Source organism: Sorex fumeus, unplaced genomic scaffold (assembly GCF_029834395.1).
Source record: "Sorex fumeus unplaced genomic scaffold, SorFum_2.1 ptg000039l, whole genome shotgun sequence".
NCBI classification, from domain to species: domain Eukaryota; kingdom Metazoa; phylum Chordata; class Mammalia; order Eulipotyphla; family Soricidae; genus Sorex; species Sorex fumeus.
Window position 1 is genome coordinate 3,077,172 of NW_026606096.1, and position 25,319 is coordinate 3,102,490.

The 25,319-nt window shown below is 58.9% G+C and overlaps 1 protein-coding gene across 2 annotated transcripts; it reads left to right on the forward strand.

Annotated features, from left to right (window-relative positions):
* The first annotated feature begins 638 nt into the window (after positions 1-638).
* SLC45A3 (solute carrier family 45 member 3) lies at positions 639-17,791 on the forward strand. 2 transcript variants are annotated; one of them, XM_056119063.1, is made up of 5 exons: positions 639-709; positions 12,060-12,443; positions 13,227-14,012; positions 14,528-14,793; positions 15,978-17,791. In XM_056119063.1, exons 2-5 carry the CDS (start codon positions 12,272-12,274, stop codon positions 16,401-16,403), a joined length of 1,650 nt encoding a protein of 549 aa, XP_055975038.1. In that variant the 5' UTR covers positions 639-709; positions 12,060-12,271; the 3' UTR covers positions 16,404-17,791. The 2 variants fall into 2 exon arrangements, with proteins under 2 accessions (XP_055975038.1, XP_055975039.1); XM_056119064.1 differs by lacking the exon at positions 639-709 and adding an exon at positions 3,705-3,800.
* Positions 17,792-25,319: the final 7,528 nt, after the last annotated feature.

Sequence of the window (25,319 nt, forward strand, 5' to 3'; positions counted from 1 at the left end):
TCTCGGCCGAGCCGCGGGATGTGTGTGTGTGGGTGTGTATGTGTGTGTGTGAGGGGGGCGGGCTGTGGCATGTGGCATCTCCTCGAGGCGCACGGGTGTGTGTGTGTGTGTGTGTGTGTGTGCGCGCGCGCGCGTGTGAGTGAGTGAGTGAGTGTGTGTGAGGGGGTTGGGCTGTGGCATGTGGCATCTCCTCCCGGCGGCCGGCCGGGCTGGGTGGGGTGCAAGCTCGGGCCCGAGCGGCGCGCCGGGGGTCACGGTCGCCGGCTGGCTCGGTGAGGGGAGGTGCCCGCCCGCCCGCCCGTCCACGCCGGGCCGCTCCCACCCCCGCCCCCCGCCCGCAGCCCGCCCCCCACCCGCAAGGGGGGCGCCCGGGTGGCCAGCGCGAGGGGGCGGCGCGGCCCGCGGTAATGACAGGGCGTCCGCGGGGGCCACGCGGGGGCCGCCCGCCCGGCGCGCCGGCCGCGGCTCGGGCTCGCGCGCCCCCGGGGTCCCGGCCCCACCCTCCGACCCCCTCCCCGCACCCCACCTCCGCCGCCTCGCCCCGCCCCCTCCTGGCGGCCCCAGCGCGCATGCTCTCTCCCCCCGCCGAGCAACCTGGAGATTTAAAAGCCGCCGCCGCCGCCGCCGCCGGCGCGCGTGGGGGCGCGGGGGTGGGGGGAGCACGGCGCGCCGCACGCGGGCCCCGCTGACAGCCGCTCGCCCGGGCCAGGTAGGGGCGCGGGGCGCGGCGCGGGTGGGCGGGCTGGCTGGCGGGCTGGCGGCGTCGCGCGCGGGGCGCCCGCGGGATGGGGCCGCGCCGAGCCCCCCGCTCCGCCCCGGGACCGCCCCACCCTGCCTCTGCCCCGCCGCGGGCCGCCCGCCCGGCGGCTGCGGGGCGCCCGTTCGCCGCCCGCCGCGCGGGGCTTGTCTTCCGCCGCCGGCGGGCCGGGGTCCCCCCTCTTGGCAGTCCCGGGCCGGGCGGGCGGGCGGGCGGCGGGGCGGGGCGGGGACGCCTCCCCGGGGCCCCCCGGGCGCGCCGAGCCGCCGCCGCCGCCGCCGCCGCCGCCGCTCGCCCCGGCGCAGCCTCCCGCCGCCGAGTTTTCTTTGGAAAGTTGCGTTTTATTTTCTTCCCTTGTCTCGGCTTCACCGGAAAGGGGCTGGATGAGTCACCCGGCGCGCTCGGGAGCCGCCGCGAGCGGGGCTGGCTGGCCCGGGACGCCGGGGTCGGGCTCGGCCCGTGCGGGGAGGCTCGAGGGCTTCCCGCGTGGGGGTCGGGGGGACGAGCCGCCGAGCCCCCGGGACTCAGCCCTGGCCGTGCGCGCGCGGGAGCCAGCGTGGGGCCCCGACCAGCCCCTGGTCCCTACCCCCTCCCCACCCCGGAGCTCGGGAAGGAATGCTGAGCCGAGCAAACAGGTGTGATGAGGGGCACCTGGACTGCCGCGGGCCCCTCGGGGCCTGCCCTGCAGCGCTGCCCTGCGGGTGGACCCCTGTCCTGCCCTGCCCTGCCCTGCGCCGCGGATCAGCGTCCACCTCCCGCGCACGGAGGAACTGCTTCGCTCCCCCACCCCGGGGCTTCCTCTTTCCCCCGGGACAGAGTTGGGGATGGGGAGGTTTCTCCGTGGCGGGTACCTGGGGGGCTTGCGGGGAACCCTGGCCGGGAGCGGGCCGAGGCAGGGCTGGGGGCAACTGGGGACTGGCGGCTTCCTGAGCGCTGGGCGACCTGGGGGCACTCACCTGCCCAGCCAGGGCCGTCAGGCTGGCCGGGGCTTGGGCATGGGAGGCCCAGGCTGGAAGGAGGGAAGTTGAGGAGACCCAGAGAGCCGCTGCTCCCCGAGGGAGTGGGACGCAGTTTGAGGTCACCAGCCCTTGTGTTGGACGAGTCCCATCCCCTCATTCCTCCCTTATCTCCTCCCCTCAGGCCTGTCCCGGAGCCAGGACTCAGCTGTCCTGAAAGTGCTCCGTTGGGGAACTTGAGTCAGCCGCATAGGCTGGAGAGAACAGGACAGCGGTGCTCACAGCTGCCCCAGTTCGGAGGTGGGGGTGGGGGGGTGGCGAGTGTCCCCCAAGGTGGGCCTGGGATGCAGTGATGTATCTCTGACACTGCAGTTCTAGGGATAACCCCGGTGTCGGGAAGACAGGTTCATGTCCTGCTCTGCCCCACTAGCTGGGCTGGTCACTCAGCCTCTGCCTCAGCATTGCTGGCTGTGAAATGGACCCAAGAGTAATGACGATCCTGTGGCTTGGTTACTTAATCCTATTCTTAGAACCATATACTTAAATGTATACGCGATGGTCTGCCAGGCCTTATGTATCCTCACTAATACTGGACTTCACTGTACCGGGCCTGTCACCTGTGATGCCCAGCCTGACACTCTGTTCTTGGTGACTCTTGCAAAAAAAATCCAAAACTCGGCTGTCGATCCTGTTTCTTTGGGAGCAAGGTCTTCTGCGATTGGGGGGGGGGGGAGGGGGGGTTGGCACCAGAGACGGGGCTAGTGGCCACTTGTGGGGCATCACATCCTCTTGCACAGGCCACTTCTCTGCGCCCTGGCTTCCATGAGCCCGGGTGACAGTATCTGTCACAGTACTGCGAGGATTAGACGAGCCTGTGTCGGCCGAGCTCAGCGCACAGCAGCTGCATGGCCGGGAAGTTTGAGGAGTGTCAGCTGCTGCAGCTCCGCGACAAAGGACATGATCATTGTGGTTCACACTTGGAAGCTGGGTTTTCATGAGGGGATTAGACCATCTATGACTACATTGTGACACATTGGCAGTTGAGCTGTGTCCTGTGCAAAGAACACCCAGGACTGGTGTCCCTGTCAGATTGTAGAGGCTGGGTGACTCTGGGGACGTGTGTGCCAGAGACGAGGGGCCTTCCACACAGTGAAGTTACTTGGGCTCACAGTTGGGGTTGTGTATGAGAGGAAAGGGGAGCGCTGAAGGTGGGGCTCTGCCCTTCCCCACACATACACTTCCCCTGGAGGCCCTGGGCCCCCGTCAGCCGGCTTTCTGCGAACAGTCAGTGGCCCTGTTTGCTGGACAGTGAGGGTGGAGGCTGGACCAGCTGGTGCCAGGACCAGTGGCACAGAGCTGATGCCACTTGACTCCTGGCAAGAGAGCTGGAGTGTGAGGCTTTGTCTAGGGGGTGTAAGTGTCCCTGCTTGGGGACAGGGCCTGGCGACAGAGCCGTCTGGGATGGTGCTGGTATCCGGCCACCACTTTCTATTCGGTCCTTTTTTCCTACCCTGAACTTTCCTTCTCCTTGCAAAGGACGCACAGCTGTGCCCCCACAGTGAATGGGCTTCTTGCTTCTCACGTGGGGACCCCTCACTGGGGCTCTGGTTTCTGTGTCCGTGTGGGTCTGTGGGGAAGCCCTGGGAGCCGCCATGCCCGGGGTGCAGAGCAGAGCTGCTGGTCCGTTCCTCTTCCCTTCTTTGTGGCTTCTAGCGATCGTGCTTTCTGGAGGTTGGGGTGAGCCGGCAAAGAGGGCGATGGGAGAGCAGCCCACAGGCCCATCGCCCACAGCGTCGCCGTCACTCCCCGCCTGAGAGAGGCCCTCCTGAGCGGCCTGCTGCCCTTGGGTCCCTCTGTCCCCGTGCTTGTGGTCATGCCCCCGCCCCTAATCTGCAGCGTACTTTGAGCTGGCAAATAGTGTCCAGGCTGGGAGTGCCCTGCCCATCCCTGCGGATGTGGCAATCCAGCTCCACTCCTGGCTCCTGCCGCCGGGTGAGCTGAGCACCCACATTTCCTCCGATGGTGCTGCCCGAGTCCGCGCACGGGGCCGAGACCACAGCGGCGGGACTCTTGACTCAGCCTCTTGGGTAAGGCTTTCTGGGGAGTCCCCCTGCTCCGGGGCTGCCTTCCAGCAGCTGAAGGGCTGCCAAATCCTGACCAGGAGCGCTGGCCAACCCCGAGCAGCACCGGCTGAGCGCGGGGCGAGGACAGCTTGTCTCCTGAGCCCTGAGGAGAGGAGCAGAGAGGCGACTGGAGTGCACTTTTGGGGGGAGCCCCACCTGGCAGTCCTTAGGGGATACTCCCACCTTAGTGCTCAGGGGTCATTCCTGGAGGTGCTGGGGGGACCGAGTGGAGTCAGGGAGCAGACCTGGGTTCCCTGCGTGCAGAGCCCGTGCTCCAGCCTGCTGCACTCTCCTCAGCCCACGCTGACTCTCTAGGAAGCAAAATGGAACAGATGAGTACTTGGGCCCCAGAGCTGAGATTAAACCACAGTCCCATGACTTGGGGGTCATCTTTCTATATCTCTTCCTGGGGAGCAGCCAGGTGTTCATGGGAACCCCAGGTTTGACTCACGGTGTCTTGTAGACGTTTACCCTTTTCTGCATAGTTCTCTTTCAAGGCTCAACAACATGGCCACCACCTCCAAGAAGCCCTCAGGGAACTGTGTGAGCGTCCTCACACTCCCGCTGCCCTTGCTGCTTCCATGAGGGCCAGCACCTTATGTGCGTCCTTAGCACCTGCACGGCAGGCTGAGGCTGAGGCTGAGGCTGGGGCTCTTCTGTGCTGGCCAGCAGCTGGGGGATGGGTGGTGGGTGTCCAGCTCTCAGCATTCCTTTGGGGGAGGTCAGGTTGCATGCAGTGAGGCGTGCTTCCTCCCAGGACAGGCTGACCAAGGCTCTTTAATCAGGAATCTGTTGCTTTTTCAGCAGGGTCCCTTGGGGGGGCCTTACAGTGCCTGGATTTGAACCCGAGCACCTGCCTAGCCCTTTACTCTGCTCCCTGGACTCCTTTGCTCGCTGAGTGACTGCTCTCTGTTTGGGGGAATGTGTCTCTTAGGGTGCCTGGTGCCCTGCTACAGATGGGGTTGGCAATAGACCCCAGGACAGCAGACCTTAGCGACCTTGGCATTTAAGGGACCAGGTGCCCCAGAAGCGGACACTGGAGAGGGCTGTGCTCCTCTGCCCCCCCCCCCCCATACCTCTTCAGGCCACGGGGTGGGGTGGGGGGATGAGAGCGGGCAATGGGGGGGCAGGGGTTCAGATTTCACCCCCAGACTGAGGAGAGCTCAGTGGACTGAGATTGCGCCTCTTCCCGCCATCCTCTCCACACCCAGCACTGTCTCGGTCCTGCTGGTCCCCTTCCTACGGCGCAGGCATTGTGGCCAAGAGGGAGAAATGATTGCGTTTCTCGGCCTGCCAGGAGCAGAGTCCAGCACTGGCAGAGCAGGAGAGAGGGCACCTCTGCCTAAAGGTGCCTGGCTTCCTTGGCTTCGTTTCAGGTGGCTGCTGACCTCAGGCACCCCCTTATACTCGAACATCATGGGCAGGTGAAGGTTGGGCCAAAGGCACCTGGGCAGCCGGTCTCCACCTGGTTCCCCTGACTCACTGGTGGAGGGCCAGGAACCACACCCCATCCCAGGGAGCACTGAGGTGACAGGTGAGGCCCCACGTGGGGCAGAGAGGAGCTGAGTTTCGGGTGCACCAGCTGAGCCCCAGAGAGAGGTGAGCGGGGGTCTCGGCTGGAACTCATGCCCACTTTGCGTTTCAGAATTTCAGAACTTCCAGAGTTCGTTCTTTCTTTCTTTCTTTCTTTCTTTCTTTCTTTCTCTCTTTCTTTCTTTCTTTCGTTCTTTCTTTCGTTCTTTCTTTCCCTCTCTCCCTATCTCTTTCTTTCTTTGTTTCGTTCTCTCTTCTGTCTTTCTTTCTTCTTTCCTTCCTTCCTTCCTCTCTCTTTTCTTTCTCTCTTTCTCCCTCCCTCCCTTCCTTCCTTCCTTTCTTTCTTTCATTCATTCTTTCTTTCTATTATTTTAGTGTTTGGGGTCACACCCAGCGATGCTCAGGACTTACTCCTGGTTCTGCAGTCAGGAATGGTACTGAACGCAGTCAGGGTGGTACTCAGGGAACCATCCATATGGGATGCCGGGAACCGAACCCTTTCAACCGTGCAAGGCAAGCGCCCTGCCCATGGTATTACAGCTCTGCCCCTGCAGAATTCTTGAATAGTTTGAATTTTTGGTTTAGTCCTTTCCGTGTGAGTCACCTTGGACATGTGGAGGGTGTGAGTCCCGACTTTGCGGGGGGGGGGTGCCAGTAGCACGAAGGGGGGCTACTGCCAGCCAGGACACTGAATAGGTGGTGGCCACGGGAGAGTTTCCTGTCTCCTGTGGCCTGCCTGTCCCCTGCAGCTGCCTTCACTGAGGTCTGCCCTGGTGACCTGCCCTACCTGTGGGGCCAGCACCTGGGTGGCACTGGCATTCCTGGCATTCCTCCTGCCTCTGGGGGTGACCAGCGCTGGTGCCAGTATTGGGGGGTGATGGCAGGGAGCAGAGAGGCAGCGGTTCCTGTTTGGTAATGAGAAGGCCCCCACCCGGGGGCACGGTTACTTGACCAGGAAATTGGGGGTGCTCCTCTCTGGCCCCTCGCCTGCCCAGCCGCTGTGCTGACCCCATCCTGCTCACCGCGTGGGTGAAAGGGAGCCGGCTGTGCAGTGACATCAGCCTCAGCGGCTGGTGTCACCTATGAGGAAACTGAGGCGAGGTCAGGGAGCAGGTTGCCCAGTTCCAGGCGGTGGCAGATGGATGTGCAAGTCCAGTTGTGGTTGGCAGCTGGCTCTGGGTCCCTGCGGCATGCTGTGTGCTCTCGGGGCACTCAGTGGCTCGGGCCTGGGGCATGGAGCCCGAGCGAATGTGGCTGCCAGTGTGTGGCCCTGTGGGAAAGGGGAGGCCGGGCCTGCCTGAGGCAGGCGCTTGGTGACTGGCTGGCGGAGGTGAGGGTCAGGCCAGCCCCGGTCCCTGCCTCTGGATTGGCTGGGACAGGGACAGGAGCTCCAGTTCCAGGTGCCCCCGCTGGGCCCCCCTCCCCCGCCCCCAGGGCATTTGTTTCCATTCAGGAGTTGGACCCACCCTGGGCTCTCCGAAGGCTCCCACAGCGCAACAAAAGCAACTTTGCTGCAGCCACTGCCACCTGTTGGGTTTTCACACATTGCAGGGGGAGAGGGAGGGAGCGCTGTCCTTTTCCCAGTGTCTGAGCTGTGCCCCCTCTGCCGAGCCCCTCCCCACCCCGGTCCTGGGATTCTCTTTGCCGCCCGTGTGACAGGGCTCAGGGGCCACAGCAGCTGGAAGGGGAGCCGAGCGGGAAGGAGCAGCAGCAGGCAGGGTTTGATGGATTACTCGGCAGGCCCAGAGCTTCTCCCTAATCCCCCTTTGTGTTTCGCACGCAGCCCCCTGACTCCCTCTGACAAGCTGCTAAGCAGAAGGCTTCCAGGCCCCAGGAAGAAAGGCCAGCACAGCAGGGCCCAGTAAATCCCGGGGCTGGGGGGCTGGGGGTGCTGGGAGGGGGCCTGCAGGTGGAGAGGTCCCACCCTGGAGGTGCTGGGGGCGCCCTGTGAGGACCTCAGCCATTTGTGCCAGGCACTGTGGCCTTTTCACTGGCATTGGGGAACAGCCCGGCCTGCCCTGGGGGTCGGGGCCTGAGGAGGGTTGGAGGGCAAGAGCCGGGGCTGGCCCAGGTGGGATGCCCAGGACACAGCAGCTTCCGTGTCTAGCCCCTGCCAGCCAGCCAGGCTCTTCTGGGCTGTCCCCAGGCACCTCGTGGAAGTAACACAAGGCTGAGCCCACTTGGGTGTATCTACAAGGCCCTGGACTTGGGTCCCAGGACTGAGCAGGATCCCCCAGACCTTTCCCTGCCCTGCCTCCCTCCCTTGAAGGCCCTGAAGAGCTCGTCTTCCAACCAGATTCTGCGTTCTGGGGGGCTGGAGCCATAGTACAGCGGACAGGGCACTTGCCTTGCACGCGTTCAACCCGGGTTCAATTCCCGGCATCCCATATGGTCCTCTGAGCACTGCCAGGAGTAATTCCTGAGTACAAAGCCAGTAGTAACCCCTGTGCATTGCCGAGTGTGACCCAAAAAGCAAAAAAGAAAAAGAAAAGATTCCAGTTAGAGGAAAAGGGAGGGGGTCCCTGTTACCCTCACTGCAGCCTCTCTGGGGGGGGGGTTGCTCCCCACAGTGCTCAGCCTCCACTGGGTGGGTGACCCCCACTCCATGCAGCTGAATCATCATTCTCGGGGCACCTCCCCAGCCCAGCTCCTTCTGGGGAGCGCTATCCCGGGAGAGAGAAAGCCCCTCGGGCTTTGTGAGTGAGGAGGGACCGCAGGGTCCCAGCGCAGGGTCAGCCTTTGAGGCGCAGGCAGAGCCGTGCATAAAGAGGCCATAGAATTGCCGCTCCCTGGCCCAAGCGCCTCGCGGCCTCTGTCAGCGGAGGGCATGCCCCCCCCACAGCTCCACCTCAGCCGAGGGGGTGGCAGGGCGCCCCTTTGAAAGCCCTCAAAGGCCCCTTTATCTGTCCTGCTGACCCTCCCTTCCTGCAGGAGCTAACCGGGAGAGGGTCTGGTGGCCTTTCCGCCGCCGCCTCTGTCTTTTGAGTTTGGGAGAAAGTTCAGGCCAAATGTGTTCCTGTTGCTCAGTTTCATTTCCCTGTACTTCCTCCTTGTTTGAGCCTTAACCAGGGGAGGGAGGAGATGGGAGGTTGACGTGTAGGGGGTTAACACCCCTGCCACTTTCTCCCTTTGGAGCGACTGCCTTGGGCTCAGCTGGAAATCCCTGGCAGTGTGGGAAGGGGGTGCCCCAAGGCCTCTCAGCCTTCTACCCCAGCCCCATCTCTGGGCCCCTTCTCAAGCCCGGCCACGAAGGCTTGCGTCGGAGTCTGCCATTTCCCAGGGTGCAGGTTTCTGGAGCTGGGCAGAGTCCAGGTTACTTGGAACTGGATTTCTCTGAACTTGGGGTGGGCCGCCTCCAGGAGGAAGGAAGGAGGGCCTGGGGCAAGCTCTGGGAAGGAGCCTGGAGATCTGTGGTTTCCTCCCTCCGCCTCCTCGGGACCCTTACTGAGGGGCCCTGAGACTTGAGGGTCTGCTCAGAGGCTGAGCTCCCTTTCTGTGCCTCCACTCCCCCGCCGCCCACCCCTCCCTTCCAGGTGAGCAGGAAGCCACTGGCTGCTGTGTTGATCTTCTGTTTGCTAGACAGGCCCGGAACTGCAGGAGCAGCAGGGCAGAAGTGGTTTGAGACTACAGAGAAAGAATTAAGACCCTCTCTCCGCCTGTGTCCCAGACGGGGGTGGGGGGTGCACCAGGGATCTGTCACTTGGCGGCTTTGGCGAAGAATGTGCCCTGCGGCTCAGAGAGGAGAGGGTCTGAGAACTGGTTGGGGACCGGGCTTCTGTGGGGTGGGGGGGGTGTGTGGGGTGCACAGCTCTGGGTGGGGGTGCTGGAGCCAGTAATACTCTGGCAGTTTCTCTGTAGTTTCTGCCACCCCAGGCTCCCACAGGAAGGGTAAAGTACGGGGAACTGGGGCAGAGCAAGGAGAAAGGCAACTTTGGTGAGAAGAGAATTCCCAAAGGCTCAGAATTCCTGAGGATGTTTGGGGCTAGGAAGAGTGAAGTTGGACTTGGCAGGAGAGCCTTGGAGCCCTGGGCATCGGGGAACTCAAAGAGGCAGGCGGGGCCCAGCAACCTAAGAGCAGAGGGGAGCAGAGGTGGGCTGGGGCCTGCCCACTTCCTCCCACCTCCTTTCAAGGAAATCCTCCTGGCCCAGGTAGGAGAGCGGGGAGCACAGAGACTCTGGGAGGCCCCGGCTGCCTTGGAGTGTGTGTGTGTGGGGGGGGGGACACACCTCTTGACCCTTTCCCATATTTTTTCCTTGTGGGCTAAGGAATTGAGTCCTGGGAATGAGCTCAAGGAGGGAGGTAGGAAGGCCGGGGGTGGGATGGGTGATTTCTGAGGTGCTCTGGTTGGAATCACAGGGTCCCAATGGCCGAGAAAGGCTGGGGCTGACCACGTCTCCTTCAGAACCCAGAGTGGGTGAGAGTGGAAGGTCCTCTGAGATGGGAGGTGGGGGTGGAGGGGCTGGGCGCTCTTGGAGCCAGACCCGCTCCCCCTGGATAGCACCACTCCGGCCTCTGCGTGGGTTCCTGCAGGGGTACAGTGGCAGTGCGGCCACAGGGAAGGGCCATTACAGGCCCCATAACTGTCAGCTAAGGGGGCGGTCAGTACACACTTCTCTCTGGGTCTGAGCAGGGATCTGGGGTGCAGGCTGCCCGCTACTGGGGCTCTGAAATCCTTTCCTGGACTGCCAGCTGCAAGGCCTGGCAGCTATTGGGGCCAGGACAGACTTACCCAATGGTGGCTGTGGGCATGGGTGTTCTCCATCTGCCACAGGGCCCTCGTGGCCCCTGGGGGGTTGGTGTGCTTCAAATAGGTACCAAGGTTGGAGAGCCGGGGGCAGGGGGGCAGAGCTGAGGGGAGCCAAGTCCCTCAGCTCCTGTTCTCTGCCCCTGACAGTGACTTCGAAGTGATGGGCAGTCATGCCCCTGTCTGCTTTGGGGTGGGTGCTGCCTTCCACCTCTTCAGGCCCTCACCTTGTTTTGCCCCTTCTGCTGTTCTCCATGGCTAACCAGGGGTCAGTTCTACACACGCATGCACGCACGCACGCATATATCCTCCCGTTGTTCATTGATTTGCTTGAGCGGGCACCAGTAACATCTCACAACAAATTGTGAGACTTGTTGTTACTGTTTTGGCATATTGAATACGTCACATCATGGGAAGCTTATCAGGCTTTGCCATGCAGGCGAGATACTCTCAGTAGCTTGCCGGGCTCTCCATATATATATATATATATATTTATGTATATACATGTGTGTATATATGGGCTGGAGCCATAGCACAGCGGGTAGGATGTTTGCCTTGCACGCAGCCAACATGGCTGACCCGAGTTCAATTCCTCCGCCCCTCTCGGAGAGCCCGGCAGCTACCGAGAGTATCTCGCCCGCACGGCAGAGCCTGGCAAGCTCCCCGCGACGTATTCGATATGCTAAACACAGTAACAACAAAGTCTCCAATGGAGACGTTACTGGGCCCGCTCGAGCAAATTGATGAACAACGGGAGGACAGTGCTACAGTGCAGTGCTATATATATATATATATATATATATATATATATATATATATACACACACACACACATATATACACACACATATATATATACACACACTGTCACTGTCCTCCCGTTGTTCATCGATTTGCTCGAGTGGGCCCAGTAACGTCTCCATTGTGCGACTTGTTACTGTGTTTGGCATATCGAATACGCCACGAGGAGTTTGCCAGGCTCTGCCGTTGTATATATATGTATATATTTGGTTATACATATTGGGTTTTTTGGATCACACCTGGCAATGCTCAGGGGACCATATAGGATCCCAGGGATCAAACCCAGATCAGCTGTGTGCAAGGCGAATGCCCTACCCACTGTACTATGGCTCCGGCCCCCAGGAGTCACTTCTAAGTGGAGTGACTGACTGCTGGGGCCCTTGCCAGAAGCCCCACAGACCCGGCCTGCCGAGAGGGTTCAGGGGAGCATCCATGTACCGGCTGCAGGCACTTCTTCATGGAGGGGAGGTTCTGGGGAGCAGAGAAAGGCTGCCCAGGAAGCAGCGGGACTTCCTGCCAGCCAGGGGTCACTGTTCGTGCCAGACTGGGTGGTTTCATGCCTTGGAGCAGCCAGGACCTGGGAAGGGCTGCACTGTTCCGTGACAGGACAGCGTGAGCGCTGGCAGCGACCCAGCGGGAGGGTTTAGGGCCCAGGCCCTGCCAGAGGTGCCCTGACGGCCCAGCCTTCCCTGGGGGTGGGGGTGCTGACTAGGAAGCGTTTCTCTTGCTTGACAAAGGGGAATTGAGCAGCCTGGTTTCGGGAAGTGCAGAGAGCAAGGCAAACAGGCCAGCAGGGTAGCGGGTCCAGGGGCACCGCGATAAGAGGCTCTGGGTGGCCACGGGCCGTGTGGGTTTGGTTCTTTTTCCACCGCTAGCAGGCGAGAGCGATCACAAAGGGGTTCCAGGACACAGAAGAACCCACAGTTGTTTGAGTCTACAGTGTGCTGAGGCTTAAAAATCATATTTACCCAATTAATTATGCCAGCCTTAGGCTAACATTGACACGCATTTCCTGACTGGGCGGGTGGGCGGCGCCACACCATCAGTCTGCCCAGCCCAAGGGAGCAGGATTTGGAGAACTTGAAGCAAATCCTGGAGACCTGGTGCCCAGGACTTACCAGTCTGGGTTTTCTGCCCCTTTTAGGAGCTGAAGCCACAAGACATGTCCCGACCAAGACACCCCGTGGCGGCAGAGGCTTAGCATGGGCTGAGCGCTGGACCCGCACGCAGGAGGGCAGAAATGGGCTCCTGGCGGGGGCTCAGGCAGTCAGGCGCAGCCCGGAGAGGCCTGGGCATTTGGAGCAGGGCCGGGACAAGGCCCTGCTGGCGTGCGTGAAGCGGGGAGCCCTGCCCGCCATGGCCCAGAGGCTGTGGGGGAGCCGCGTGCTGCGGCATCGGAAGGCCCAGCTCCTGCTGGTCAACCTGCTGACCTTTGGCCTGGAGGTGTGCCTGGCCGCCGGCATCACCTACGTGCCCCCGCTGCTGCTGGAAGTCGGGGTCGAGGAGAAGTTCATGACCATGGTGCTGGGTAAGTAGCCGGGCTGCCTCCCCGTCCCTCTCTCTGCTCCCCACAGATCCGGCCTGTGTGCAGTGCCCGGGGCGGGGCGAGGGCAGAGACCCTGGGAGGGAGGGGAGAAGGCAGGGACAAAACCTGCTCACTCTGTCCTGACCTGCTCAGGGCTGGGTCCCCAGGCAACACTGGGCCACCTTCTCGTCCCCTTTGTCCAGCCCTTGTCATTGACATTCCTCCTCTCCTGGCCACCGCCTTCAAGGTGCCCGACGTCACAGAGAGGGTCACAGAGGGGTCTGGGGTGGCGGGTAACACCTGGGCCCTAGCTGCAGGTGAATCGACCTGCCGCAGAGGACAGAGGTCATTCCACCAGGTCCCCGTTGAGACAGGAGGACTGGCCCCGGGGCCAGACAGCCCATTGGAGCCCGAGCCATACCTGCCTGAGCTCTGTGCTTGTGTCCAATACCACAAAGCAGCCGCTTCATGCTTCTTCCTCACTTTCTTTTTTGGCTTTGGGGCCGCACCCATTGGTGCTCAGCAGTTAGTCTCGGCAGTGCTCAAGGGACCGTGAGGTACCAGAGATTTGAACCCAGGCCTCCTGCATGCAAAGATTGTGCTCAGCCAGTTGAGCCCCTCTGAGAGGGGGCTGAGCGATCTCAGGGCGGCCTGGAGTTCCGCAGGCATCAGTATGAGCCGAGCCCCTGAGCACGCTGGTCTCTGCTCCTCTTCCGGGAGAAGGCACCTGCCCCTGCCCCGCCCTGCACCCCGGCTCCTGGCTCAGACGGCTCGTCCTTCTTACAGGTATTGGTCCAGTGCTGGGCCTGGTCTCAGTCCCGCTCCTGGGCTCGGCCAGTGACCGCTGGTGTGGGCGCTACGGCCGCCGGAGGCCCTTCATCTGGGCCCTGTCGCTGGGGGTGCTGCTGAGCCTCTTCCTCATCCCGCGGGCTGGCCGGCTGGCAGGGCTGCTGTGCGCGGACCCCAGACCCCTGGAGCTGGCGCTGCTCATCTTGGGCGTGGGGCTGCTGGACTTCTGCGGCCAGGTGTGCTTCACCCCCCTGGAGGCCCTGCTCTCCGACCTCTTCCGGGACCCAGACCACTGTCGCCAGGCCTTCTCCGTCTACGCCTTCATGATCAGCCTGGGGGGCTGCCTGGGCTACCTGCTGCCGGCCATTGACTGGGACAGCAGCGTGCTGGCCCCCTACCTGGGCACGCAGGAGGACTGCCTCTTCGGCCTGCTCGCTCTCATCTTCCTCACCTGTATGGCAGCTACGCTGTTTGTGACCGAGGAGGCCGTCCTGGGCCCGGCGGAGCCCGCAGAGGGGCTGGCGGGGCCCTCCTGGCTGCTCCACTGCTGCCCGTGCCGTGCCCGCCTGGCCGTGCGGAACCTGGGCGCCCTGTTCCCCCGGCTGCACCAGCTCTGCTGCCGCGTGCCCCGCACCCTGCGCCGGCTCTTCGTGGCCGAGCTGTGCAGCTGGACGGCCTTCATGACCTTCACACTCTTCTACACAGACTTTGTGGGCGAGGGGCTGTACCAGGGCGTGCCCAGGGCCGAGCCAGGCACCGAGGCCCGGAGGCACTACGATGAAGGTGAGAGCTGGGCGGCAGGGAGCTGGGCCCGGGAGAGGGTGGGCAGTGGGTGTGACGGCCCCTCGGAGGAGGTGACCCCCAGCGGCGCATGAGCTGGCCACAGAATTTTTGGGCCCCGGCTTCTCATCAGGCAAAGGGGTCCGTCTCTGACGGGCAGGGCAGCCTCATGTCAGTCTTTGCCCCAATTTGGCAGAAGACTGAGCTGACTAGAGCCCAGAGTGGCCCTTCAGCAAAGGCGGCAGCCGCGAGACCCAGTACCTTTGCCACCCTGCCATGGCTAGGGGGTCTCGGGAAGAGCTGTCTTTGCACCTGCTCTCCCTTATCCCCTGCCAGCCCCTGGCGCCTCTTCCTCTGCCCTTGACCACATTCCCAAGGTCAGTAGCTCACCTCCCCTTGCTAGGAAGCTAGGGGTGTGTGTGTGTGTGTGTGTGTGTGTGTGTTGGGGGCGGTGCTGCGAGCAGCTCTCTGTGGCCCCTAGTTCTGACTCCCCCCATCCCTTGTGTCCCTCTCTCCAGGGGTCCGGATGGGCAGCCTGGGACTCTTCCTGCAGTGCACCATCTCCTTGCTCTTCTCTCTGGTCATGGATCGGCTGGTGCAGCGGTTCGGCACCCGCGCCATCTACCTGGCCAGCGTGGTGGCGTTCCCCGTGGCCGCCGGCGCCACCTGCCTGTCCCGCAGCATGGCGGTGGTGACCGCCTCAGCCGCCCTCACTGGCTTCACCTTCTCCGCCCTGCAGATCCTACCCTACACCCTGGCTTCCCTGTACCACCGGGAGAAGCAGGTACCCCGGGGCTGCTGAGTGGATGGGGGGATTGGAGGCCAGTCTGGTGGGAGAGGAAGCCCAGCTTAGCCCCAGGGTGCAGAGGTGGGGTGCACATGAGATTCTGGGCTCCACTTGGGGGGGGGGGGCGTGGTGAGGACACGGAGCAGATGCTGCAGGAAGTGAGGAGGGCGCCCTCTCTGGCAGCGCGGGGCAGGGCACATGCGCAGCTCCACTCCACCGCCAGGGGCTTTGCAGGTGTCCCCTCACTGCGGGACGGAGGAACAGTGTCTCTCAGGATGCTCCAGCGCACCTGGTCGCACAGGCAGGCCTGGCTTTTGACTTCAGCTCCCCTTCATGCCTTACTTCTTGCCCTCTGCCCCCACCCCAACCCAGCGGCACAGCGAACCCCATGCCCCCAATACTGCAGGCTTGAGTACTGGGTATTTGGGGTGGGGGGAGGCCTCCTTCCATTCAGCCCATCACTGACCAGTGCCAAGTGCTGGGGGGTCCTTTCTCGCTGAGCTAGTCCCCTGGTCAGGAGTCCGAGGGGCTCAGGGACTATGCCCATGCCCCCTGCACCCCAGGGTCACCCTGCTGCTCTCCAGAAGTGGCTGGTGGTCCTTGACACCTGGGGTGGGCCACAGCCTTGCTTGCAGACACCCACTGAGATCCTTGTCGCCTCTTTCACAGGGTGGAGGCTCCCAGCTCCCCACTGCCAGGCCCACTGCTCCCACATCTCAGTGGTCAGGGACGGTGGCCTGTCTGCTGGGGTAGGCCTGGCCAGGCCATTGCGGCATGATGTGGGGACCTTGAACAGTGGGGAGCGGAGCTCTTTCTCCTGGCCATGGGACCACAGCACTCACTGTCACTCAGCACCGGCACCAGCCTGGGCCAGTGGAGCTATTTCTGCACTGGTCAGGAAAGGGTGCACCAGAGCTTCCACCATTGGGTTTTGTGCTTCCTCTTAAGCATTTCTCTTCTCGCTGCTCTAGGCGAGGCTGGAGACCGCGACCTCTGTTTCTCCATCTGTCCCCCTCCTGAGCAGGGACCCCAGCAGGCCACAGATACAGTTTTTTTCTCACCTTGGGCTTGTTGCCTGGTTTCTTCCAGCTCCTGGATGGAGGCAGCCTCTGGCCTCTTGGCTGGAGGACCCCAAACCCGGGCTACACCTGTCCTTGTTGCCCCCTTTCTCCCTCTCCCAGGTGTTCCTGCCCAAGTACCGAGGCGATGCTGGAGGTGGCGCCAGTGAGGACAGCCTGCTGACCAGCTTCTCCCCGGGCCCCAAGGCCGGGTCTCCCTTCCCCAACGGACACTCGGGGGCCAGCCTTCCACCCGCCCCGGCACTCTGCGGAGCCTCTGCCTGTGACGTCTCCACGCGGGGGGTGGTGGGCGAGCAGCCCGAGGCCAGGGTCGTTCCAGGCCGGGGCATCTGCCTGGACCTGGCCATCCTGGACAGCGCCTTCCTACTGTCGCAGGTGGCCCCGTCCCTCTTCATGGGCTCCATCGTCCAGCTCAGCCAGTCCGTCACGGCTTACATGGTATCGGCCGCAGGCCTGGGGCTGGTCGCCATTTACTTTGCGACACAGGTGGTATTTGACAAGACCGACTTGGCCAAATACTCGGTGTAGAGTGCTCTCTCTGCCCAGAGAAGGGCCTGCCTCCCCGGGTCCCGGCCCCCCCAATTCTAGCCTCTGAGAGCCCGTCAGGGTCTGTTGCTGCCAAAGTGGTGTGGCCCTCTGCTGCCACCGTGTGGCGGAGAGGGGCACAGCTGCACAGGCCAGGGTGAAGGGCGAGGCCCCTGGGGCCTCTCCCGCGAGCTTCAGTCAGCACTTCTCGACAGGGAGGCCAGAGGGCAGGACAGTTGACTAGCGCCGTGCACTGGAATGCAAGACTCGGTCGGGGTCTTACCCAGGCTCAGGGGTACCAGCTTAGTGTCTTGATAGGACAGACCAGGGAAGGAACTTGGGAGCTGAGTGAACTCAGCCACCACATCCCCCAGAGTCCCCGTCTTCCGCAGTTTCCCCAATGTTGCTCTTGCTTGGGAGTTTCTGCTGTGAAACTTTCCTCAATAGGATTTGAGATTATGGAGGTTCGTGGGAAGAGTCCCTGGTCCTGCAGAGCTGCTGCCCCCACCCTCCTCCCCCCCCCCCCAGCCCTGCAGTACTACCCTCTCCATCCCAACCCTGCCTCCTCTTTGCTGGGCCCTGTGTTGCCAACCAATGGGTGGCCTTTAATCTTTTATTATTATTATTATTATTATTATTATTATTATTATTTGGGGGGGGGTGTCACACCGGCAATGCTCAGGGGTAACTCCTGGCCCTGCACTCAGGAATTACTCCTGGTGATGCTCCAGGGACCATGTGGGATGCCGGGGGATCAAATCCGGGTCGGCCAAGTGCAAAGCAAGCGCCCTACCCACTGTACCATTGCTCCAGCCCCAGGCCTTTAATAATTTAACTTATTTAAGTCACGGGGAACTGACTCCCAGCTCTGCCATGTGGGTGCCTACCAGTTGGGTGAGGTTAGATTTCCCCGTTGCCCGTGTCCCTGAAAGATCTGGTTAGTGGGTAGAGCATTGCCAGAATCCTTCCCAGCCTCAAGCTGCCGAACCAGGAGCTTAGAAGCTCTGCGCCCCCCACCCCCAAATGATCCCCGAATCTCATTGCTCCAGGCTATGGGGCTCCCCACCCCTCTCTCTCTCTCTCTCTCTGGGACAGCTGATGAGCTGCTTCCCGCCTTCCCCCACAAGCTCCCCTGCCTTGGGTCTGTTGAGGACCAGAAGCACAGATGTGGGTCCTCTGACCTTCCTCCAGACACGTCTGTGCTCGGGGAGGCTTGCACAGAAACTCAGGAGCACCCCCTGACTGGGCAAAGAGGTTTTTCTCTCTGGGGGGTTTAAGTGCCGTTTGCAATAATGTAATGTCTTATTTATTTAGTGGAGTAAATATTTTATACTGTATGTGAGCAATCAGAATATGTTTATGGTGATGAAATTAAAGGCTTATATGTTTAATTGGACTGTGTCCATCTTTTCTGAGACAGCACGAGGCCAGAGCACTCAGCCGCACTTCCCAGTGCCATCAGCAGGTGGAGCCATAGGACAGCGCACGCGGGTCCCTTGCTGATGGGATGTGGCTGGGGTGTGGCTGCGTGCCCCTCCCCCTCCTCTTCCCTCTTGGGGGGGGCAAGTCTGGGGACTTGCAGGGAGGTAGGAGAACGCAGGGTGTAGGGAAGTGAGGCATCTTCTTACAGGAAGTAGCATGGACACCAGCCACAGCTGTAGGAGTAGGCCTGGCCGAGGGACCTCTGTCCTTGGTCCAGGCTGAGGACAAGCATGGCCTTTCCCACCTCGCTTCCCTGACTGCCCAGTCTTCATAGCTTCCTCTACCTCGCAAGAGGTCAGGACCATCAACCAGCCCTCTGCAAATACAAATTTTATTCTCATGAAGGTTCTGTATTTGTTAACCTGCTTGTTAAATTGCAGGTTTTATTTAGAATATTCTGCCACTCGTATTTCACCTCTTCTCTACCTCCACCCCCAGGAAAATGTCTGTTTTCTTGGGGGGGCGGGGAGAATCGCATCTGACCTTGTTCTGGGGCTATTCCTGGTTCTGAGCTCAGGGTTTACTCCTGCCTATGCTCAGAAGACCGATTGGTGTCAGGGATCAAACCAGGCTTAGCCACATGCAAGGCGAGTACCTTAATTTCTGTACTGTCTCTCCAGCCCTTAACCCCTGCATGATCTCCCTGACCCTGCTTCTGTTTTTTTGTGTGGCAGAGACCATGCCATTTCACCTGTAAATAACTCAGAATATATATATATATATATATATATATATATTAGAAATAGGAGTTTTAAACAACTTGATCACAGTGCCACAAACACATCCAACAGCTAGGCTTACCTAGTCCATGTGTAAGTTCTCAAATTGTCTTTTCCCTCCCACGGTTGGCTTGTTAAATCCTGCTTAGTGGGGTTCCCCAGGGATGGCTCGCTGGCAGTTCTCCTGCCTTGCAGGTATGAGGGAGGGAGTTTGGTCCCTGTGCCCCTCACAGGATCTGGGTGCAGTTCTCACTGGCTCTGCTGTAGGGACCCCCGCCCCCCACAGCCTGTTGGTGGGAACAACAACTAAATATTGTGTGTGAACTCTGGCAGTTCTGGGACCTCCGCCCCAGGAAGCACCACCTCTAAAGGAGTGAGACCCTCAGTGAGCACATGTGCAAGACCTCTCCAAAGGGCTGTGACCCCAGGTGAATACCAGAGACAAGTGTGTGCTCAGCCCCTGTCATGCAGTAACAGACAAAAAGGCCGCAGAGGGAAGGGGGAATGGTCCGAACAATTAAACAAGATGAACTGTCTCTAGTAGCTATGTCATAGGCATCTCTTAATCTCCAATACTCATTCCCTGTGTTTTAAGTGATGCTTGTTTGTGAAGAAGCAGTCATTCTGCCTCCAGGCCTGCCAGGTTCTATATCTGGACTGTATCCGCAGGTTAACACCTCCTCTTTGGCCTCCTTAAGCTGGTCATTAGAGGCCTGATTAGATTGATTGTCCCGTATTGGTCCCGGGATGTGACTCAGAGCTAGAGCACCTGCCCTGCACTGCCTCACACACCAAATCCATTGTCCATGTCATCCTCACTCACTGCCACTGTGGGGCCTCCTCTTAAGTCGTAGTCAGGGCCTCACACCTGTCTGAGAGATGTGGAGTCACACCCATCTGGGCCAGGGAGATGGTGTGAAGGCTAGCGTACCTGAATGGGGATCCAGAGGCCAAGATCAAGTGGTAGAAAGTCTGAGAGTGGCAGTGACTGAGGATGACATGGGCCATGAAGGAGCAACACTTGGGGGATTCAATACTTGATCTTAGCCTCTTGGTCCCCATTTCTCAAGTGCTGACCCACCTGGACTCTGTGTAGTCAGTGCTTCTCTAAGCTGATGACCCAGCCCTGCAGCCCCCGAACCTCAGCACTGACCAGAAGGCAGCCGGCAGCTCTGTCCACCCCTGTCCCCTGCCCCAGCAGCCTAGACCCAGCTTCAACCACAGAGAGCGGCTTCCCTCTCTGCGGCCCACTTTGTTCTGTGGAACCATGGTGTCTTGGTACCAGCTGCCCCATCTGCTTGGAAAGCCAATTTTCTGGCCCTGAAACTGTCTTTTCTCTTCTTTGTGGAACTGTGCCACATTGCTGTGATGGCTCAGGCATCTGGCACAAGATTTGACTTGCTCACCTCTGATGCTTCCCCCAGATAGTGAGAAATTTCTCTCTGAGCCATGCGGGGTTGAGGTGGGAGGAGAGGAGCAGCCTGTCTTCTTGGGGGGCGCAGGTCAGTGAGGCATTCTGAGGGAAACAGAGTGGGGGCAGCATGCGCCATCCCAGGGTGGGCCACGACCTGGGAGAAAGTGGGTGGTGGATGGGGACTCAGGGAGAACCCCAGGCAAGGTCATGCTGCAGTGAGATCTGGAGGCCAAGGAGGGGTGTCCATTCTGTTCCCCACCCAGTTCTCATGGGGAAAATCAGTCCACATCTGTGTCTGGGCATAGCCAAGGCTTGTGAATTTGGGTTCGATGATGTTAATTCACTCTGGGCCCATCACGCCCAGAGTGAAGGACGGTCCCTCCAGGGGCTGGCCCGGTCACCACAGAGGCATCAGATGGGAGAGGCCCTGACCCCCTGTGGGCCTTAGCAGATCTGTGGAGCTGCCAGCTGCCTTCTGGTCAGTCACTGTTTGCTCACATCGAACAAACAAAATGCAAGGACTGATGCCAAGTATCTTGCTTCTGAGCGGTGGATACCTCAGCTTCTTGTGCCCAGCTGGCCTAGAGACAAGGCTGGCCAAGTTCACTACAGTCCTTGGGGGTGGGGGGGGCATCTCCCTGTCAGTGCTCAGGGACCAGGGTCCACACCCACACCACGTGCGTGAGCACCACCTTTGAGCTCCAGCCCCAGCACATCTCTGTTTTTAACCTTTGGATTTGGTTTAGACCCACTGCTCGAGTGGTTTCCTTTAAAAAAATATAGGTAGGTAGGTAGGTAGGTAGGTAGATAGATAGATAGATAGATGTGTGTGTGTATATATATATGCATATGTGTGTATATATGTATATATGTAGGTTTATGGGTTTTGCTTCGGTATGCTACAGAATTCTTTCATTTATTAATCACTTATCACTTAACTTCCCGTTAGTCGTCGATTTGCTCGAGCGGGCGCCAGTAACGTCTCCATTTGTCCCTGTCGTGTGCTAGTGTAGCCCAATGGCATCTGTTCGCTCCGGGAACATGAAGGGCCTCAGACCGATCGTTCATGATCTTGACGAAGAAATCTGACCATCTGGTAGGTGGGCGGCCACGTGATCTTTTGACATCCCGTGGAATCCAGTCAGTAACAGCTCTGGTCCAACGGTCGTCTTTAAATCTCATTACGTGACCAGCCCATCTGATTTTCGACACCTTGGCAAATGAGACAGCGTCCCTGATCCTTGATCGTCGACGGATGTCAGAACTCCGGATTCTTTCTCTCATTTGAGAGAAACGTGATATTCCAAGCATAGCTCTTTCTATTCTTCTTTGGGAGACCTGAATAGCGTTCTCATCTTGTTTGCGTAGGGCCCAGGTCTCTGAGGCATATGTTAATGCAGGAAGAACAGTGGAATCAAAGAGATGTGCTCGGAGCCGGAGGTTCTTCGTCCTCTTAGCTATTTCTTCGACGTTCTTGAAGGCGTTCCAAGCCGCTCTCTTCCTCCTGCGCAGCTCGGGTGCCAGGTCATTTTTCATGTTGACCTCTCGACCTAGGTACACATAGCTGTTGCATTCGGAGATAGTCGTTCCATTGAGAGCGAATGGGGCGTCAGGAACAAGGCTGTTTCTCATAAACATTGTCTTCGTAAGATTCAGCTGTAGTCCTACCTTTCCACACTCACGGTCAAAGTCGGCCAGCATTTGTGCCGCTTGGCTGATGTTTGGTGTTATTAAAACAATGTCATCAGCAAAGCGGAGGTGGTGTAGCTGCCGACCATCTATCTTCACTCCCATTCCTTCCCATTCCAGTCGTCGCATGATGTTCTCGAGGGTGGCACTGAAGAGTTTCGGTGAAATGGTATCACCCTGCCGCACCCCTCTCTTGACATCAACGATCACTTCTTTGTAGAATGGTGAGATCCTGGTAGTGAATCCGCAATACAGCTCACGGAGGATCCTGATGTATTGGGCTTGAATGCCCTGATTGGCTAGGGCTTCAATGACCACTTCCGTCTCAACAGAATCAAAATCAATAAATCAATGAATGTTAAACAGAGCGGCATCTTGAACTCCCGAGAAACCTCAATGAGCTTGGTTATTGTGTGGATATGGTCGATGGTGCTGAATCCTTTGCGGAACCCGGCTTGCTCGCATGGTTGTCCTTCATCTAGTGTTCTGCCAATTCTATTTAGGATGACTCGAGTGAACAACTTGTAGATGACAGACAATAGGCAGATCGGGCGATAGTTGCCAATGTCATGGATGTCTCCCTTCTTGAACAGTAGTACGGTCCTGCTGGTTTTCCATTGGGATGGAACCTTGCATTCAGACAGGTAGTGAGTGAAGAGCCGAGCCAGTGTATTGATGAGTACTGACGGCAGGTTCTTCAGGTGTTCAGGTCTGACCTTGTCTGGGCCGGGTGCTGTTTGTTTCTTTACCGACGAAATGGCGTGTCGGATTTCGGAAGGGAGAACATTGGGAACGACATATCCATCCTGTGGAATTTGGTATGTCGGCAAGTGGACATGGCTATCGAAGAGATTTGAGTAGAAGTCATGGATAATCTTCTCCATTGCCGTTCTGGAGGATGTGATGGATCCATCAGGACGTCGGAGGGCAGTCATCTTGGTCTTATAGTTGGCGAAGGACAGGCAGGCGTTACGAATACTTTTCCTGGCTTCTGCCGCATCTACCAGTACTTCTGCTCTTCTCTCTTTGAGGTCTTCCTTGATCGCATCTCTGCACTGCTTTGCGAGCTCGGACGTTAGTTTGCGGTTGCCTGAGGCATGCGCCAAACCTTGCTGGCGAATTAGCTCAAGAGTTTTCGAAGATAGGCGATTTTTTGTGGCTATCTCATTTATTAGTGCCCATAAATTTTATGGGTACTATTTCCTTAAGATACTTCTGGAGATTTCTATATTGTGGGTTCCACACCTGGCAATGCTGAAGGACCACGACCTCACACACACACAACAGGTGCTTCACCTCTTGAGCCCTGTTCTCGGCCTCTAACATGCTTTTAACTTCTTGTTTTGTTCTGTGTTTTGGGGAGTGTCACATCCAGCAGTGCTAGGGTCTTACTTCTGTCCTCACATATCACTCCTGGTGGTTCTCAGGGGACCATATGAGTTATCAGAGATCCAAGCCAGGCAGGCTGCGTGCAAGGCCAAATGCCTTACCTGCTGTGCTCTCTCTTCAATCCCTTAACTTTTTCTTCTACTAAAAAAAGAGAGAGAGAGAAAGAAAGAAAGAAAGAAAGAAAGAAAGAAAGAAAGAGGGAGGGAGGGAGGGAGGGAGGGAGGGAGGGAGGGAGGGAAAAAATAAGCTGCTTTATGGCCCCTGAGCCCTGCCAAGAGAGATCTTGAGCACAGAACCAGGAGTGAGCTCTGAACACCACTGGGTGTGACCCAAAAAACAAGAGAGAAAGAAAAAGTATGCCAGTGAATTTGTGACGCAGGATTGGAAGACCCTGTGTGGGTGAGTTTAGGGACAGGAGAAATATGTGGGTCGGATACAGAGTGTCCTTTGAGTGTCCGGTGGGTCAGGGCCTCTCCCATCTGTTGCCTCTTGTGGTGACCAGGCCAGTCTCTGGAAACATCCTTCACTGTGAGTGTGATGGGCAGTACCCTGTGTCAGTGTGGCTGGGCCACTGGGTGCCCACTCTGTGGTCAGTCTCCCTCTAGCCCCTGTTGTGTCTTAGTGTGTGATTTGGATGAGATTTATGTTTGTGTCATAGACTGCAGTGGAACACCCTCCACAACGGTGGAGTGGGCGCGTAGATAACCCCATCACTGGAAGGTGGGAAGAGAACAAAAGTGCTGACCCTCCAGAGCCACAAAAATCTTCTAAGAGGAGGCCCTGTGCCTTCAAACGGGGCCCACAGCCAGGGTTCTCTTGGTTCTCTGGCCCTGAGACTCAGCTGGAAGCCCTCACACCCTCTCCCCGGTCCCTGCTTGCAAGCTCAGCCTGCCCACGTGGAGCCATGATTGTGAGGCCAGCTTTGCTAAGGAATCGTTCTCTTTGTCTGTCCCATTGGTTCTGTTTGTGGAGCACCTTGACTAATACGATGTGGCTTTATTTACACCAAATAAGTCCTTGATTCACCGCGGCGAGTACTAAGGGTCAAGTAGCCACCATGATTACAGGGAAGGAAGGTGAAGCCCAAGAGGAAGTTCTGCTGCACGTTGAACCAACCATGCTTCCTATGGGGTTGATGTTCGGTCTCTCCTGAACTGGGGACCAGACGTGCACTTGACCTGCAGCAATAATGGATGGCGGCATCACCGGGCCCCTCAGGACCCAACGGAATGTTTGCTGAAGAGCTATGATGATGATGATGATTGCTTTGGGGCAACACTTGGTGGTGCCCTTAGGGCTTATTCTGGCTCTATACTCAGAGATCACTCCTAGTGGGGTTTGAGGAACCCTATGGGGTGCTGGGAATAGAACCCAAAGCAAGCTCCTTGATCGCTGTACTATCTCTCTCCCCCCAGAGAGCATTTTTGATGCAAACAGGCAGAAGTGGAAGTGGAGAGCTAGGGAGGGGGGGCAGGGCAGCTGCCTTCCACGCAGCCAATCTGCTTTATCCTTGACACCCCAGATGGTCCTCCAAGTCCCACCAGGAGTGATCCCTGAGCACAGAGCCAGGAGAAGCCCCTGAGGATAGCTGGATGTTGCCTCAAACAATGACAAAAACATGCAAGAAGTAGGAGAGACACAATTCTTCTCTTGGAGGTCCTGATTAGTGAGAATTTCAAAGTGCATCAGAGGCTAACTACACCCAGGTGACGCTGTTTGGTTCTTGACAGTGAAGAAGGAGGCATTTGGGACGATGGGAGACGGGGCATGGAAAGTGCAGGCACCAGGCCTCACCTCCTTATTAGCTCTCTGAGAGCTGGGAACGGAGACAGGAGGCCCACTCCTTAATTTACAGGTCCTCCGTTTTCAGTCCCTAAATTTCCTGAGACTGTAGAGCGTTTCTGTAAATACAGACTCCGAGCAGTAGTGGCTGCTGCTTTTCAAAATAGCAGTTTGAGTGTCTGCCACCCGCCTTGGGGTTCCGGAGGGACGGGCTGTGGTGGAGTGGGCGGCGGTATGTTTGGAGCAGCAAGGCAACCAACGTTCAATTTTCCAGCCCGATGGGTAACGTTTCAGCGTTTCACTTCACGGAGCTTATGATTGAGTTTTCTGTTTGGGTCAGAAGGTTGGACAAGAGGGTCCATCTGGTCATTGTTGGGATTGTGCTTCCTGTTTAGAGCAAGAGCAACAAGGAAAATGGTGGAAACACTTGAACGTCCTTCCTGT

Coding starts and splice junctions, on each gene's coding strand:
- SLC45A3 (XM_056119063.1), top strand. CDS start 12,272: ATGGCCCAGAGGCTGTGGGGGAGCCGCGTGCTGCGGCATCGGAAGGCC. Junction 12,444..13,226: donor GTTCATGACCATGGTGCTGG/GTAAGTAGCCGG, acceptor TCCTTCTTACAG/GTATTGGTCCAGTGCTGGGC. Junction 14,013..14,527: donor CCGGAGGCACTACGATGAAG/GTGAGAGCTGGG, acceptor CCCTCTCTCCAG/GGGTCCGGATGGGCAGCCTG.